This window comes from Sorex fumeus, unplaced genomic scaffold, assembly GCF_029834395.1.
Source record: "Sorex fumeus unplaced genomic scaffold, SorFum_2.1 ptg000008l, whole genome shotgun sequence".
In the NCBI taxonomy this organism is placed as follows: domain Eukaryota; kingdom Metazoa; phylum Chordata; class Mammalia; order Eulipotyphla; family Soricidae; genus Sorex; species Sorex fumeus.
Window position 1 is genome coordinate 76,440,360 of NW_026606065.1, and position 17,595 is coordinate 76,457,954.

Consider the following 17,595-nt stretch of genomic DNA (forward strand, 5'->3'; position numbering starts at 1 on the left):
CCCTTCAGTAACGCCACTAGGTCTGGGAGGCAGATGTCACATGTGATTAGTGGGGATGTTTTTGAGGTTGTAGACAGCTAATCTTTCCACTGACAAAGAGCCCAATTCCCAAGGAGGTGGCCTAAAAATGTTTGAAACAAGGAAAAGTCAGATGGAAAGAATAAATGAGGCTGTAAGGGCCTGTTGTTTAGTCCCTACAATTAATGACAGACTGTCATACTGTAGCTGTTCTTTGCGTGGAAAGGTGGCAGAAAGGAAAAAAAGCGGAGAGGGAAAAAACCAAACAATAAAAAGCCCAGGGTGTTTCCACAGGGTGCCTCTGGTTCAGCAGTAAATCACTGGCACACTCTAATAAATCTGCAAAGGTGTTGCAGATAATTAACAGATGCTGTACATGGGAATGCGGAAAAAAATCAAGCCAATTATCAAGCTTATCCGCAACTGAGAAATCATCCACAATGTTAAATTACCAACGGGTATTTAATCAATTAAGCAACATGTAGGAGAGAAAATCAAAGGTAATTTAGAATTCTATTTCCTACTGTATATCTGAAGAGGCGGTGGGAGTAGCAGGGAGGGCCCAGGCCTGAATGCTGCACCTTTCAGGGCTGCATCCATTCCTGCCTCCTGGCAGGGAGCAAAGCGAGTTGGCAACCCAGAAGGGGGAGAGGAGCTTTCCCTGTCCTGCCCCCAGGCTCAGAAACTGGCAAAGGAAGCTGATGGGAAGGGGAGCAGAGATGATGGGAAGTGGAACATGGAGCCAATAACTAATACTAATGGACACACATACATACAACAGCCTTGTCATGCTCAGGCCTACTTAGCATCATGCCACTTGCCTTTCTCAATTTAAAAACTTTTTTAAAAAAAATCAGGGTTGTTTCTATGTAAAGGGGAGGAGGGGAACTCATATTCATTCCCAAGTGGGAATCCAAATATACGGATTCCAACTGCACAATCCTCAATTTGCATATTTCTGCATATATAAACAAGGATTCTTTGGTTAGTCTTGGTTCAGTGTCTGGGAAAGCACATGCCACGGTAAGCATTTTTTTTCCCCATTGGGAAAATGACAGAAATTCTGCCTCCACCTCACTCATGCCCCTGATGAGAGGAACAGAACCTCATAGGTCTCCAACCACCTCTGGGGGCTGGATCAGGTAAGAAAAAAAAAAGGTCCTTTGCAATAATAAATTGCACTCGCATTTGAAGTGTCCCATTATTGTGAAGCCATTCAGTATTCACCATGCTAACAGTGCTAATAAAGAATTCATTCGGTATTTATGTGGATGTTACATCCAGCACCATTGGTATTCCACTGTAATTTAGCATTACTTAATGGGCACTAAAGTGTTACCCAAATGATCAATATCACAGGACTTTTTGGTTCCTCAAACCCTATATAAAGAGCTTTATTTTACAACTGTGAGCCAAAAATCATTGAACAAATAAACCTTACCTTCTATAATTTGGGGATTTTGAAAGAGGGGAGTATCATTTAGGACTTTAATATTGACATGCTAGAGATGAAGAGGCATTCAATGAAAAACATGTAACTCATTAAAAAAAGAAGAAGAAGCCAACAAAGACAGTATACTTACTTTTAAATTACAGGTTCAAAGCGTACACTGTGGAGTTAAAAATAACAGCTGGATGACCAGGGATAATGAGACAAGCTGGTCCTTCTAGGCAGCAGAAAAGATCAAGTTCTGAACTCTTCTCTGGGGTAAATACTCACACTCCACAAAGGCACTGATGCAGAAGGACGGGCCTGGTTAGCCAGACCTTCCCATCCCTTGGGAAATGTGCTTCAGGGAGAGGTGTGCTGGGGCATGCGGGCCAGCCCAGGGGACCAAGACAATGCTCCTGAAAAGAAGCCATGGATGGCATCCTTGCCATTTTTAGCCCAAGGAGAAAACCACTGTCATCACATTGTAGCACAGTTTTCTGTTTAATGTTAATTTTTTCTCAAAAAAAATCAGGTAAAGTGTCTTGGTTTGTTTCTGAGCTTTTTATTATGAAAAAGGGAGATTTTTTCCCTCCCTTTTGGGGTTAGGGGAGAAAAGCCCTCCGCCTGCTAAGCATTAAGGCAGACACTTTTCTGGATGAGAAGCAAGTCTGAGCTGGATTTGGAACTGACAATGGCGGAACGACTGCCCACTCGAAACAGAAACCAGGATGGCTGCAGCCACACTATTCTCTGCCAATCCAGCTGTGGGATGGTGGTTAGAAAGTAATAATAAAATCACCAACCTCAGAATGCTTTCGCCAAATGTCTATGTTCTTGCGCTGAGCTTTCGAGAAATGGTCCCAAGCTTTTTGTCTGGTAGAAGCGTTGAAAACGGCCACAATCTGCTCAACTTTGGTGAACAAGGAAGTCAAACAAGACAAGTAATTTATGTTGTGATCACTATAGGGAAGCAAAGCAAAGACACTAGGAGTCTATGGATGATGTTAGGACAGAAACAACATCATCAATATCCATCCGGTTAGTGCCTTTTTGTACTTACATGTTAGCAAGGTTGGGGGTCTCTCCTTTCAAGTCTGTCTCCATAACTTTAGATTAAAACAAATTCTAAATATGACTGGGCTAAGTTCTTGGGCATCTGCTTCCACGCATTCTTTGGCTCTTGTTTAAAAATGTGACTTGGTATAACAATATACCTAGATGTAGATATATTATCATACCAATATCTATAACTCTAGGCTCTAGTGTTGGCATACCGATTATCATAACACAGTATGAAAGAAAGTAAGGCCTCAAAGGAGCGGAAGGCCTGAGGGTGGAGTGGCTGAATGAGGAAGAGCCAAATAAAGTTTTTCTCTTTCTTTCCTTTTCGTTTTTATGCCTTCCACCGCAAGGACTCAGCCGCACCCATCTGAGAGCATCATTGTACCCAAATATCAAGCTGGGCCAATCATGAGTAGTTGAATCACACCTCCCCCACCTTAGGGCCATTTTCACTCTTTGGCCCCATTCAGTACCTATCAAAACCACCACAGTCAGCCCTCCTGCCCTCTGGCAGACTCAAGAGCCTTGTTCTCCAGCTGAAAGCACTTCAGGCTTACCCAATGGGCAGCATAGGAGAGCAGGTCTTACTTCCATGTCCGATGCATATCTATGGCACCTCCAGAGTTGGCCACAACTGCATATCATTCTCTGTTACTCCATTTTCACTTTCATAAGGCTCCCCTCCCTCCGGCTCCCAACCACTGAAGTTCTAACTCTCTCACTTTGACTTCATTTAGCACTTCTTTGGCTTCTGGGCACAGTGCTACTGAACTGATGAATGTCTAGGGGTTGTGAACAAAACTCTATTACAGAGATGAGGATGGGCTCTTCGGAGTGGAGGGAAGGGGCAGGGCCAACCAATTGTCAATTTAATCCTATTTAAATAGCTATTGATCTAGTTAGGATGGGATTAAGGAAATTATTGCACTGAATTAACACGATGATTAAAGGAGAACTTCTAAATACTCAGGAAGGCACAGTGACAATGAGCTTCTCATGGATGTGAATACTATTCAATATGAATCTTCCTTAAGTGACTCCCAAGGCTCTAATAGAAAAAAAGGACATCAAGGCAAGGGATGCAGCTCAAGTGGCAGATCTCATGCCTAGCAAGCTAAAGGCTCTGCCTTTAATCCCGGGCACCTCATGGCCTCCATGAACCACTGGGTGCACAGTGATCCCCTAAGCACTGCTGGGTGCAACCCTGCAACAATTTTATTTTTTTGTAAAAAGAAGACTATCAGAGCCCTTCCAAATCTTTCAGGTGTCCAAAGATGTTAACAGGTGACAGACTAATTCCTACAGAAGAATGATACCAGGTGTGCCACAATTCTGAAAATCCATACACTAAATAAATGAGTGTGTGATGGAGCAGAGGAAGAAAGCAGACTCCAGATTCCTTTCACTTTCCATGCTGGAGATAGCTTATAATGCTGATAAACGGCTTCCTGATCTCTGGGTAATTTTCACAGGGCTTTTTGTCTCCCTCAGGAGAGTCCCAACTCTAAATCTTCTTATCAAACTCTGTCATTGTGCCACATGATGAATGTACAGCATGCTACTTTAATAGGAGCATTTGCCTTCAACTTAGCTTATCCTCTTTTTAAGTGTATGTGGCTCCCCTCCCTCCACTCCTGCAGGAAGTAACAATGCCAGATTAGTCATGGGGTGTTGCTCTCTGTATTGACACTCACTAGGCCACCAGCCTCCAGGGGCCTGCCGGGCTGTACAGCAATGGGGCCAGCAGAGAATTGGTTTGGTAACTGCCTCAGGTTTCCTTTGCTATCAGCTGGGACTTCCAGGTTCTTTACTAAGGGCCACCCAGAGCAGTCAATCCAAGGCCTCTGGACTGGTTGATAGTGGTGAGACTGACTTTTGGAGGAGATTACCTAGGATATGTGGTGGCTCTCTGGGATTGTTAAGAAATATGGGCACCACTGCTATTAATGGAAGAGTTCTTTGACTGCCATCACTTGTAATTAGAAAATGTGGTGGTCTCATACTTAAGAGAAAGAAATGGTGAAGATGGAGGCTGAGTGGTGACTCTCCAAATTCTGCTTTCAGAAATTTGCTAATAATAGGATATAGCACTGTAGCACTGTCCTTCCATTATTCATCCGCTTGCTTGAGCGGGCACCAGTAACATCTCCATTGTGAGACTTGTTGTTACTGTTTTTGGCATATTGAATACGCCACGGGGAGCTTGCCAGGCTCTGCCATGCGGGCGGAATACTCTTGTTAGCTTTCCGGGCTCTCCGAGAGGGGTGGAGAAATCGAACCCGGGTCGGCCGCATGCAAGGCAAATGCCCTACAGCTGTGCTATTGCTCCAGCTCAATAATAGGATATATAAAATAGAAAATAATGTGCTTATATATGTGTATGAGTAGGGGTGATGCAGGTAAGACAGACCCTTAAATAACACAGAGGAGTACAGAAGGGAAATTGCTTAGAAGAAATCTTGACTGAGTTATTTGCTACTGCCTAAATTCAAAGGTAAAGGTAGATCTCCCACATAGCTACTCAGGCCATGCACTATGTATGGCACTTAGTCCCTGTTAGAGGGTGAATGACCGATTATTTAGAACATGCTATTACCGGGCTGGAGTGATAGCACAGCGGTAGGGTGTTTGCCTTGAGCGCAGCCGGCCGGCCAGGTGGGGTTCAATTCCTCCACCCCTCTCAGAGAGCCCAGCAAGCTACCGAGAGTATCTCGCCTGCATGGCAAAGCCTCGCAAGCTCCCCGTGACATATTCAATATGCCAAACACAGTAACAACAAGTCTCACGATGGAGACATTACTGGGCTCACTCGAGCAACTTGATGAACAATGGGAGGACAGTGGTATTACCAGGTCTTAGTGTATAAGTTAAATTCATTCATTCATTCAGCAAGGGTGAGCTATCCCACTTGTGACTGATGTAGAAAAATATGATTTCTAGACAGTCTTTGACCTTGAATGAGAGACAGTCCTTGAAAGAAAGATAATCTTTGTCCTTGATGAGATCATACCTTTCAGGGATAAAAAAAAAAGACAGGCAGATGATTATCCTATACAAGAGAGTTAAGAAAAACACTTCAGGGATGCACTGACTAACCTGGGTGATGGAATCGGAGAACACCTCAAAGAAGACAGCATTTTGGGCTGGTGTCAGTTAGTGAATCAGTGTTTGCTCTGCAGATATGGCAGGGGCAACTTGTTTACAGGCTGGCATGACACTGTGAAAGAACTCTGCGTGAAGGTAGCTGGAGGGATGGAGCTTTTGCTGGGTGAGAATGAATCAGGAAGGATTGTGAATGCTAAGTCACAGGGTGAACTTTATACTGCAGTCCAGAAGAGGTATCTGAGAGAAGTGATGAAGGTTTAAATTAAGGTAGAGTTTTGGATCTGAGAAATATACCAGACTAAAAGGACAAGTACAGACAGATCTCAGAAAGAAGGCAATAAATTAATTTGGTGGCATGTTCAGTTTAGAGTCTGAAGATCTTTAAAAAGAAGCTGAAAAAGTAGACCGGGAAGCTCAAAAAGAAGACAAAATTTATTTTCTGGGCCATTCTTAACTTCATACAATTCATGTAACCTCTTCAGTAGGGTAATTCAAAGAAAAATTAAATGTGATAGAATTCTATTGATTCTTTTAAAATTTTATACTTTAACCTACATATTAACCATTGAAAAACTTGAGGGGCCGGGAAATACCACAAAGGGGTGAAATGCCTCAAGTGTTTGAGCCCAAAGTTTAACCTTTGGCACCATATGCCTTCCTTAATGCCTCTAGAGTGACCCTAGCACCACTGGAATGGCCTTGGCACTGCTGGGTAGGGTAGCACCAGATTCCTGGGCTGCATACCAGTGGGATTAGCCCCAAGTCCCAAGGCACCAGTGGGGCATCCCCTATAAATAAAAACAAAGTGCAGCTCAGCTTATGCTTGATAAACTCCCACAGTATTTTTTAGGTCCAGTTTGATTCTCTTCATTCTGTACGGACTGCCCCTAAACCAGCCATTTATCTTACAAATGAAAGCTCTTGGGCAAACAAAAGGGCTCTGAAAATGTGCTTGGATCAGCACAAATTCATCATCATTAGGGGGGAATAACAACCTCAAACAGTATGCCCTAACAGACGTGATTCAAAGGCAGCATATTTTAAAATCATGAATCAGGATGACCGCCAAGTATTGGTGTCACAGGTGAAGACATACACTCTTGTCTTCAGCAGGGAAGTCCCAGAACAAACCTAAGAATCCCCAGACCATTTTAATACTTCTTCAGTATAATTCATCCTGCTTATTTTATACAAATAAAACTACAAGTAGACACTAAAAGGGATCCTAAGAAGTCTTCTCAGGAAGAAGCAAAACAGTACACAGGAAGCACTGGCATTTGCTCAAAAGCGAAGCTTACAGAAGTTGTGTTGTAGGTAGTAGAAATTCAGCTAATCTCAAATGGTTGCCTTTTCCACCCCTATTGTCTACAACAGTTGTCAGACCTACAACAATTGGTATACATCACATTTTAGAGGCACAGTTAAATCTCAGATGATAAAAGATTTGAACTAAAAAACTCTACTCATACATGGATTTTCCTATAAACAGATAATATAAATTTATAGTTCCGATAAATACTGTGCTGTGAATGATTTTTATCTCAAGATTTTCCTAATAACATTTTCTATTCTCTGGTTACTTTATTTTAAGAATACAGTATACACAATATATATCCTATACAAAGTCAACTGTTTATGTTCTCAGTAAGGTTTCTGGTTAATAGGAGGTGATGAATAGTTGTTGAGGCAAAGTCAACATTTTATGTGGATTGTCAATGACACAGAAGCAAGATGGGAGATGGGTTCACAACCACTCCCCTGTCCACGGGTCAACTGCATTATCACCAGAAAGAACCTTTAGTCAGATTTTTTTTAATTTACTTTCCACACCTTATAAATATTTCCCTCAGATTTTATGTTTTCTGTTTATATCCAAAATAGATTATTTTAGGTACGTTAAATTATTTTTCAAAAGTATATTAAATGTCAGTCTTAAGTGTCAAAAAAAAAGTGCCTTCTACTAATCCAGCGGGTATAATTGAACACAGGGTAAGATTCAAGATGCCCATCAGAGATAAAGATAATCTTTATCTCTGACAGAGATAAAAATGCCCAACAGCCACCTCTGTCAAGGACAGGTATTGGGAACCAAACCCAGAACCCCACACATGTGAGATATACCTCCCTACTATTAAGCTTTTATGTATACTACTTTCATTAAAAACTGTTAAGAAATAAAAGTTTTAATGAAATAAAACATTTATGAAATAGAACCTGTGAAACTGTAATAATTCTTGGAAATCACTCTGAAAACTTCTTGTTACAAGAGTAACTGAGGCATACACAATGTTTTCCTGTTTATTTGAGCATGAATAGATTGGAATTGGGCAGTACTAAACCGGAAAGAGTCAGAAGCCCTCCCTGAGCAAGAACTGCAGTGAAACGTTTATAGAGACAAAGCAGAAGCAAGGCGAGGGAATTATTGATTGGCTGTAGCTCACAGTCTAATTGGCTGCTTGCAATTGGTTGTCCTGAGACTTCGATTTCATAAGCTGGAGGCATTAGCAGGCTTAGATCTGGGTTTGCGAACACGGGTTGCAAACATGACATTAGCGCTACCTCCGTCTAATGACATTCTTGTTTGACTAGTTTTTGCACCTTCTTCATGATTATTCATGACCTTGTGCGTATGTATGTGCATGAACTTAAACCTGAAACACTTAAACCTACAGACATTATATATACCCTTGTATGTCTATTTTTATAATTAAAATGAATTCCTAACATTGGATCGGTTTGGTTTTTGTTTCTGTTGGGTAATTTGCCTCTCTCCCCCTGCCCTTTCTACTTCCTAAATGCTGCTTAGCTGAGCCGAAAATGAACTTCTCCAGAAAGAAGCACTTGAGATCAATCTGCTCGGGAAAAGAAAACCAAGACCAGGACATCGATTCACCCAGAAAGAGACAGCAGTGAAACCAGCTTGCTGGGAAAGAGCCGGGTCCCCAAAAACAAAGTCACAGACTTCCGTGCTGCACAGGAACTTAAATACTGAGAGCAACAAAGTCCAGGAAAGAAAGGAGAGGTGTCTCCAAAGGACACAGACACGGTGGGCTCTCTCCCCAGTGCTCACTGAACACAGCGCCTCTCTCTCACAGTCCCTGCACCTCCTGCTTCTTTGTTCCAACTAAACAGCTGTGAAAGAGCCTGGAATTTAGTTAGTGTCCCAAGTATCCAGAGAACCTTTAGTCCATATAGGCAGCAGGGATAACATTCCCCTTCCAAATGCTCTATGAACAGTTGATAAGAGAGTTTCAAAGACACATAAGCTATGGAACCATGGGCCTCCCCATACTTGTTAGCTAGTTAGATTTTCAAAGTGTAAAGCTAGGGGTAAACTGATGAGGATTGGCCCCCAAACTAAAAACAAAAGGGAAAGAATTTAGTAAGTGGCTTGGGTCCTCTGAACATCTGAGGAGCAAGGCAAAACTGGAGGGAGGAAGAATGGATGACCTGTTCGTTCCAAACATGGACACAGGAAGTAGCTCAGAGTTTTTCAGATTCCTGCACACTCTCTTAGGCTCTGGGGCCTGAGCATACTGAAGCTTGTGAGGCAGTCGGATCAACATCCCAGGAAACAAAATTAACAAAGTCAAACTCAGTCAAACTCAGGGAGGAAAGAGGGAATTCTGGGACTCTGTCTTTTTTTGGGGGGGGAGGGGTCACATCCGGCGATGCACAGGGGTTACTCCTGGTTCTGCGCTCAGGAATTACTCCTGGCAGAGCTCGGGGGACCATATGGGATGCTGCGAATCGGACCCGGGTAGGCCGTGTACAAGGTAAATGCCCTCCCCGCTGTGCTATTGCTCCTGCCCCCTATCTGGGACTCTGTCTTGAGGTGAGATTAAGGCATGGCCCCTTGAACCTGTTACAAGCCCCATTAAATTGAGCCCATGACGAAATCAGGGAGCAACCTATCAGCCAATCAGTGAGCAGTGTGCTTCCGAACCTTCTGACAAGATGATGTTGGAAACTTGGCTCTTTGGGAAACCAGGATGGGAAGAGTCAAAAGTGGGGGGCGGGAGGGGGGAAGAGAAAGAAAGAGGAATAGGGTAAGGGAGAAACATGCTAACTAAATTTAAAACAAGAAATAGAATGTTTCGGGCAAATTTTAAACAACAAGGAAATGGTAATGTGATTCAAACAAATGGAAAGATATTAGGAGACTGATTTTTTTTTTTAAGTTTTGTATAAACTCTTATCCATTTATCGGAACTGCAAATGAATCTGATGAATGCATTTCATCAAATGCTTTAGAAAGTAGCAAAACAAAAATATGTAATAATATTCTAACTTAGTGGTTTCTTAAATATTATATACTAAGTGTTTTAAAAGCAATGGATCCCTATTTTGTTTAGGGCTGGAGCGATAGCACAGCGGTAGGGCATTTGCCTTGCACGCAGCCAGCCCGGCCAACCCGGGTTCGATTCCTCTGCCCCTATCGGAGAGCCCGGCAAGCTACCGAGAGTATCTCGCCCACACTGCAGGGCCTGGCAAGCTTCCCGTGACGTATTCGATATGCCAAACACAGTAACAACAAAGTCTCCAATGGAGACGTTACTGGGCCCGCTCGAGCAATCCCATTATTATTGAGATAATTGACACACAAGTGTGTCTAAGTGAAAAATATGTAACAAGGGTTTGATATATGACATCAACAAGAAGTTTAGTTCAAACATCTCAGTTACCACTTTTTTATGAATTTGATCAGAACTTTTAAGATCTACTCTCATAGAAACTTCCAAATATGTAGAACAGCATCATTAATTGTCTTTATGCTATATACCTCAACCCTAGAACTTACAAATGGAGTATCTTCTTTTAGTATGCTCAGGAGTGACTCCCACCATGTTTGAGGGAACCACACAGTGCCAGGGATTGAACCCGGGTCTCCCAGATGCAAAGCATGTTCTCCAGCCCTCGGAGCTCTCTGTCCAGCTCACTATCTCCCTTCTGACCACCTTCATCCATGTTCACCCTCTCCCACACCAATCCAGCTACACAAGTTCTCCGGGCAATTCCAATGTGTCCTGAAGTTTAAGAGCCAACACTTCACTTAAAACTTGAACTCATTTAAATTCCCCAGCACCCATCAAGGTAGGTACCCACTTGACTGCTAACAGGGCTCGGCTCACAGAGCAGAGTGTGCTCCTGATCAAGGTCATCTACTCAGCAGATGGTAGAGTCAGGAATGGAAATTACTTCTGCCCATGATCAAATCGACTATCTACACTCATTTGCCCATGTTTTTTATTTTGGGCAGAAGATCCAAAGATGCCTCTGCTGTTTCTCTCAGTCCCAGCAGGGGACAGTGGTACAAGTGACAAACCTGGGGCCAAAGGCATCTGTGAGCCAGCCATGGCAAGAAAGACTTCAAGGACTCTAGGAGCCCAAACTTTTAAGGAATCAGAATTTCTGAACACAAAGAAGGCAAACCTTAGAGCAGTTGCATCCACCCCTTTCCCAAAGTGATCTGAGGAATCTGAAAGCATGAAGCAGAATTGAAGTGTCTGGAAAAGGGCCCCTTTCTTAGGCAGCACACTCTTTAATCCAAGAATCACCTCTGTTCTTTGACCTACAACAGAGGCAGAATTGGTAAAGCAAAGCAAGGGCAATTGGGGAGGAGGAGCTGTGGGTATGTTTCTAGGAATGCACACTTTTTTTGAGTGGTGTGAGGGGAGTCTATTGTTAACCCCTTCTCTCCACCATTAAGTCATGGGAGGCCTGAAAAACGTCTACATCTGCTTGGATCCCCAGGATTAGGGGGCGGACCAGACCAGCGGTTCTCAACAACCAGGTCCATATGTCTCCCCAAGAGTCTCCAGGATGGTTCAAATGGGCCATCGGTGAAAATCACGTACATCAGGGGTCACGGTCTGAGACTAGGTGGTCGAAAAGCAGGACAGGCGGGACCACAGGAAAAAAAGAACCAGCAGGACCTGGGGCTACAGAAGGTCCTGGGAGGGAGGCCACGACGAGAAAAAGCTTGAGAAACTCCGGACAAGATACTCCACAATTCTTTTCTAGTCTGCAATCCTGTGGCACAGAGAACAAAACTTCTGACCCATTGGGGGCCACAGTGATCATGACAGACACACATAAACATGTGGAGGAATTCTGTCCTTACGTGGAAATCCCCTCACTTTGTGATAGGTACCCCACCCTGTCTCAGGTACACTTAGATAATAGCTGAGACACACATATATTCTCTCTCTCTCTCTCTCTCTCTCTCTCACACACACACACACCACTCCCACACAGACTCACAGACTCTCACATAGACATACACTAGCTCACACATATTCACTCAGACATGCACTCACATACTTACACACACACACACACACACACACACACACATACACACACACTCTTACACTGGTCAGCGCCCTCTTTTCTACTCTCTACAACCAGAGATATGCATATCAGGTTTCAGGGGTGTCGTTATGAGCCCCCAGAGTTCTGAGTCAGTCCTAAATACTAGGCTTCACTGTGCAGACTATGTAGGTTCTTGATAGTCAGTCTCCACAATTATTTATTGTACCAGAGTGTTAGACTTAACTGCTGTCATATTTTTAATATGACCAAAACATTTTTTCCCTTTTAATAATAGCACAGTGTTATGTCTTGTTGGAGCTCAGCATATACATTTTTAGAAAATATTAAATGAGTGAGATCCCCACCCCCACCCCCCAGGCTGAAATCAGTTCTGGATGCCTCCTACATCCTCTGCCATCACTCTCCAGTGTGCTGTGAAATAGAAAATGTGACTTTATTCTAGACCCAGTAATGTTCACTAAAAAACATTTTCTCTGGACAGGTATTCCCTGACAGTCAAGTAGTGGTTTTTTTTTTTTTTTGGATCAAAATTATGTTTCCAGCATTTGAAAATACTGGCAAATCTAACCGGCAGTATGATTTTTGAGGAGAAATAGAAAACCTGTCCAGTTGCTAAAACAGTTACGAGGAAATTTCTTTTCCTCTTGGATGAGCAATGGCAATGAGGACCACAGATATGGGAAAATGTTTTGACACTTCATAAAATTCTTTCTAGGAGCCAAATTTCCCCGAGCCAGGAAAAATTGAAAAGTTTCAGTGGACATATTCCTAAGAAGTAAATGATTTTGGAAAGAGCACTTCAGGTGGAAGGAATGTGGGCAAGAGCACAAGTCTGCCTGGAGGGGGCATTAGGAGGTAGGGGATAACCAGATATTAGTGCCCCTCGTGTCCCACCAGCTTTCAGGGCAATGTCTGACATGCGTAAATAGTCCAGTAAATAGTGGAGGATGACTGGTGTGTAATCACTCACTCCAGCACCCGGGGCTTGTACGATTTTAGTCAAGAAGACAAATGAGCTATGGCAGGTGGGCAAGGGTCAGTGCAAGAAATGGACTCTTGCGAAGATTTCTGACCAGTCAGCTGCCCTTCAAGGGGCCATGCACACCCTTGGGGTAGAGATGTGGCTTTAACATCACAGATGTCACCTTAGTGGTGGGAAAGAAAAGAGAGAAGGCTGTTGTGGACAAACCTGACCCAGAGCTCTGAGGTCAGCCTGGGAACTGCTGCCCTCACAGCTGGTCGCTAGGAGACCCAAGAGTTTAGATATGCAGAGATGCCAAGGGAAGTCAAGAGTGTGGGTGAGACACAGACTTCTCCAAGATGCAGAGGGACCTCTGGAGGCAGTGTGATCAGACTGCTCACTGCAGAGATGAGAAACACTTTCCTAAGCTCATCTGGGATAAGGAACTGGGACTAGAAGCAGGACCACCTGGGGTCCCATCAAAGTCTCTCTACTACTGTCTGTTTTCAAGCTCTATGATGAGGTTAATGTCATTCCCTGTCATCACCTTGGAAAGTAAATTTGCATGAAGCGGGGGAGGTGGTGTGGAAGAAGAGGACACCTTATTTCCTAAAGGAAGGGAGATTTCCAGGAGAGCGCTGAGTAACTCTCTTTCTCAAAAGGGCCAAATAGTGTGGGACACTACATCGTATGTACTTATAAACTGAAAATTCATTGCTATATCTTCCACAGATCATTTTCATTTTTAACATAAAGAAAGCACACACCTGCTAGGAAGCAAACTGTGCATATAAAAGCAGTCAGTAGTCTGGGGTCCTAACCAGCTGCAAAATTTTGAAATAACCAAGGTCTTTCTGAATCTTGGTCTTCTGTTTCTTGACTCTAAGGTAAGCTCTGGCTGTAACATTCATACATTCTAAATGTCCTTACTTTTCATTCCCACCCATTATTATTGATATTAAAATATTTTTTAGAAAATTAATAGTTTAATTTAAAGAAATTTACTTAGAGAAATGGGAGAGAGAGTGACTGTGTGAGAGAGAGAGAGAGGGAGACACAGACAGAGACACACACACACAGAGAGAGAGAGAGAGAGAGAGAGAGAGAGAGAAGTATTTATGAGAGCACATGGACTTCTCCAGAGGCATAAAGCATTCACCAATTTATTTTTTATTTATCTAATGCATCCTTTTAAAATTCTAGTCTAGGTAACATTTATGTTTTCGTTAGACAAATTTCCTGTCCCCTCATTACCAAAGTGCTCAGACCTTCTTCCTCTCTGTGTTGCTCCTAGTCTGCCTCTTCCTTCCTTCCTTCTGGCCTCCCTTTCACTGCTTAGGAAACCTCAATTTTAGAGCCAAAGTGCAAGAATTTGTCATCATTCCACACTGTTTTCTTATTTTAGTTCTCTATATTCCCACATGTTATTTTTATGGCATGTCCTACTGGATTAATATTAATCAACCCCTCTCCACTACTGCCTGCTTTCTTATTAGTTGGCTTCCTTCTCATTTTACCAGGAAGCACATTGGAAAAGTACCAAAATGGGAATATCATGGAGTGTTTAAATTTTCAGTAGAGGTGTGTCATAACCAGGCAGGCACCATTGATCATCTTGGCATGCATATTAATAATTGAGTGCTATGATACATGCTTCCTGAACTTTAGACACAGACCCTCTCTAAGCTCTGAAGTGACAAGCTTTGCTCAGAACTGAAAAACTACAAGTAGGCAGGCCGCTGGGGAGTTCCTATGAAGTGTAAATTTTTAAAGAAGCAAAGAAAATCAAAGCCCCCAAATTCTCTGAACTGAGAAAACTGGAAAAATTCTTCCAAATGGACAGGTTAAGATATGGCATAAACATGAGTCAAGGATGATACAAGGAATAGCTGACATGAAAGTGAAGTAGTTCACCTGAGCTGAACATAGTTTTTCTCTTTCTTCTTCTTCTTTTTTTTTTAAAGTAATTGGTATCTACATCTACACAGCTGGCCCTGAAAGAAAGAGAAAGGCCCTGGAGGAGAAAGATGCCAGGAGCGATGATGACCTCTCTTAACATTGATGACTGCAGGTGCCAGAGAGATAGGACAGGAAGTCCGGCCCTTGCCATGCATGCAACCAACCTCAGTTCAACCCCTGGCACCACGTAAGATTTCCGAAGCACCATTACGGGTCACTCTTGAGCACACAGCTAGGAATAGCTCCTGAGCACCATCGGGTATGGGTCAAAATTCTCCCAAATGCACAATCCTTGGTCGGATAATTCTGCATAGAAGTAAATGGATGCTCTGCTTCCCAAAGTCTTGGGTTTGCTGCTCCCTTGACTCTTTAAGTCTAGGGCCTGAGGGAAACAGGGCTACCTGGCCATATGGAATAGCTAAATTCTGAGTGAGGATCAGAAGATATCAAAAGAAGGCTGTGACTTCAATGTTGGCAGAACTGAAACCCAGCAAAACTAGAAGGTAACTGCTGGGTTTGATGCTGACCTTTTGATTAGTCAGAGTGTTGTTGTTGTTTTAAATTATTAATGGTGCTTGATCTTTGTCTCCTCATGAGATAATGCTATTTTTTCAAGTAGCAAATCTAGGACAACTATGACAAACAATATCAGGAGACAGGTATGTTTCTATGGATGCACTGTAACTAAACTGCAGTAACTACTTAGCAAGTACTAACAGCTTAATTAAATGTCCCTTCTGTGTAACCAATAGTCTATTTCCAACCATATTTATAAAGGCATTCACATTGTTTCTGTGTGTGGAGCTTTGCAAGTTACCTGAATACTCCTCAAAGCTGAGTCCTGAGCGTTCCTGTCAGGACATTAGGCCAGTCCAACTTGTGCTGTAAGTTCGTTCAGCAAGATACATACTCCCAAACTGCCTTAGAACAATTTTCTGACACTCCTGATTTCCCATGGAGAGGTACCCTCAGAATGAAGAGAAGCACTCAGGGCTACTGGCCAGTAACCAGCAAATTACCAGCCACTTCGGAGAAAGATGAGATGTCATTCCTAAATATTTTTTTCAAACAATCCTGGTGTAACGTTAAATGAGAAACCCCAAATGTGATTCCTGTGCTGTTTTCCAGGAATATAGATAAATGGAGGTATAACGGGTTCTGCTCTTGGAAAACTCGGCAAGTGTATTGACAAGGGTTTTTACAAGAACTGGTTTAGAAGCAGTCCTGTGTACTAGTAACACCAAACTCACCCTTTACACTGAAATGAGTCATCATTGCAGTGAAAAGAATAGCCCCAGACAGGAAATTTACAATTTAAAGCATAATGAAATACGCACTCTGGGCACCAGTGAGCCAGGTGACTGCTAATATTTTTAAGACAAATGCGAGGCTTTGGTTTCCTTTGGATTTAGGGAATTGGCAACTTTGGAAACCCATAAAGAGAAGAATGGGCTCTTATGGGCTTGCTCAGTAAGTTCTTCAACTTTCCTGATGTATTTAATTTAAGGTTTAATTCCAGTCCAGGGTTTTCTTAAAATTATCTCCCATCCTTATTTCATCCTGAAGGATCCTGACTCAGATCCCTACACCAAGTTTCCCTCCTCCTGATTCTCCAGGGCTTGGGTCTATCTCAGTAGTGAGAGTCATTGGGCAAGATCACAATCACCATTAATCGTGTCACTGGCTCCTGAAATACTTCCCAGAATCAAATCATGGGGCAAAAGGGGGTCTTTAAAATAGTAAATTTCAGATGAGAAATTGAAGGGTTTTTGGACAATTTACAATTGGGTAGAGATCAACATGAATTTTTCTGTTGACTCCTCCACCCCTATTCTACTAATAATATCCCCTCATGTGCAATCCAGTTTCTGGCAAACTGCAGTGATTTTTCCCTGTGTGTGTATTTTAAATAATATTTAAAATATATATATTCTCTTTCCTCTTTCTGCGGTTCTTATTGCCATGGCCAAAGGCCACATACATAGCTGCAGAGCTTCTACACTCGGTCATGTGCTTGGAGGGGCTGCATTCTTTAGCTCCAGTGCATTTCTCGGTGCAGTTCTCACTGCCATTGGTTTTGTTTGGTTACAGTGCTCAAGTACTTTAATTATGGTGCTTGTGGTGTTTGCACACACTTGGTTGTGGTACGCCAGAAGGATCCTCAATCCTGTGTGATACACTTTTTGTTGTGTATGGAATTTCACAAGGCAGTGTTGCTGGGATTATGCTTGGTACAGGTAGGATAGTTCTGGGAAGTCAAATTCATAGTTTCATTCTTCCAAGGCAGGTGCTGAGCTATTCCTAGGCCCACTTACAGCAATCTCTAATGAAAGGCTAGCTGGTGACTTTTTCTTTTTAATTTACTTAGCTACACATGCATGGGCTGGAGCAATAGCACAGAGGTAGGGAGTTTGCCTTGCACGCGGCCGACCCGACGGTTTCGGGTTGAATTCCTCTTCCCCTCTTGGAGAGCCTGGCAAGCTACTGAGAGTATCTCGCCTGCATAGCAAAGCCTGGCAGGCTACCCATGACATATTCAATATGCCAAACACAGTAACAACAAGTCTTACGATGGAGACATTACTGGGCTCGCTCGAGCAAATCGATGAACAACGGGAGGACAGTGCTGCAGTGCTACAGTGCTACACATGCACAGTGAAATCCCATTCATTATCTTTGGACACTGCTAATACCAAGGACAAAACACTCTAAGAGGTTTCTG

General features: G+C 42.9%; 1 protein-coding gene across 2 annotated transcripts in view; it reads right to left on the reverse strand.

Moving 5' to 3' along the window:
- ENOX1 (ecto-NOX disulfide-thiol exchanger 1) overlaps window positions 1-17,595 on the reverse strand; it is a 470,609-nt gene that overhangs the window by 135,219 nt on the left and 317,795 nt on the right. For both annotated transcript variants that reach the window (XM_056109825.1, XM_056109824.1), the window contains exon 10: window positions 2,254-2,360. In XM_056109825.1, the coding sequence (XP_055965800.1) occupies window positions 2,254-2,360 (107 nt within the window). The remainder of the gene's footprint in view (window positions 1-2,253; window positions 2,361-17,595) is intronic.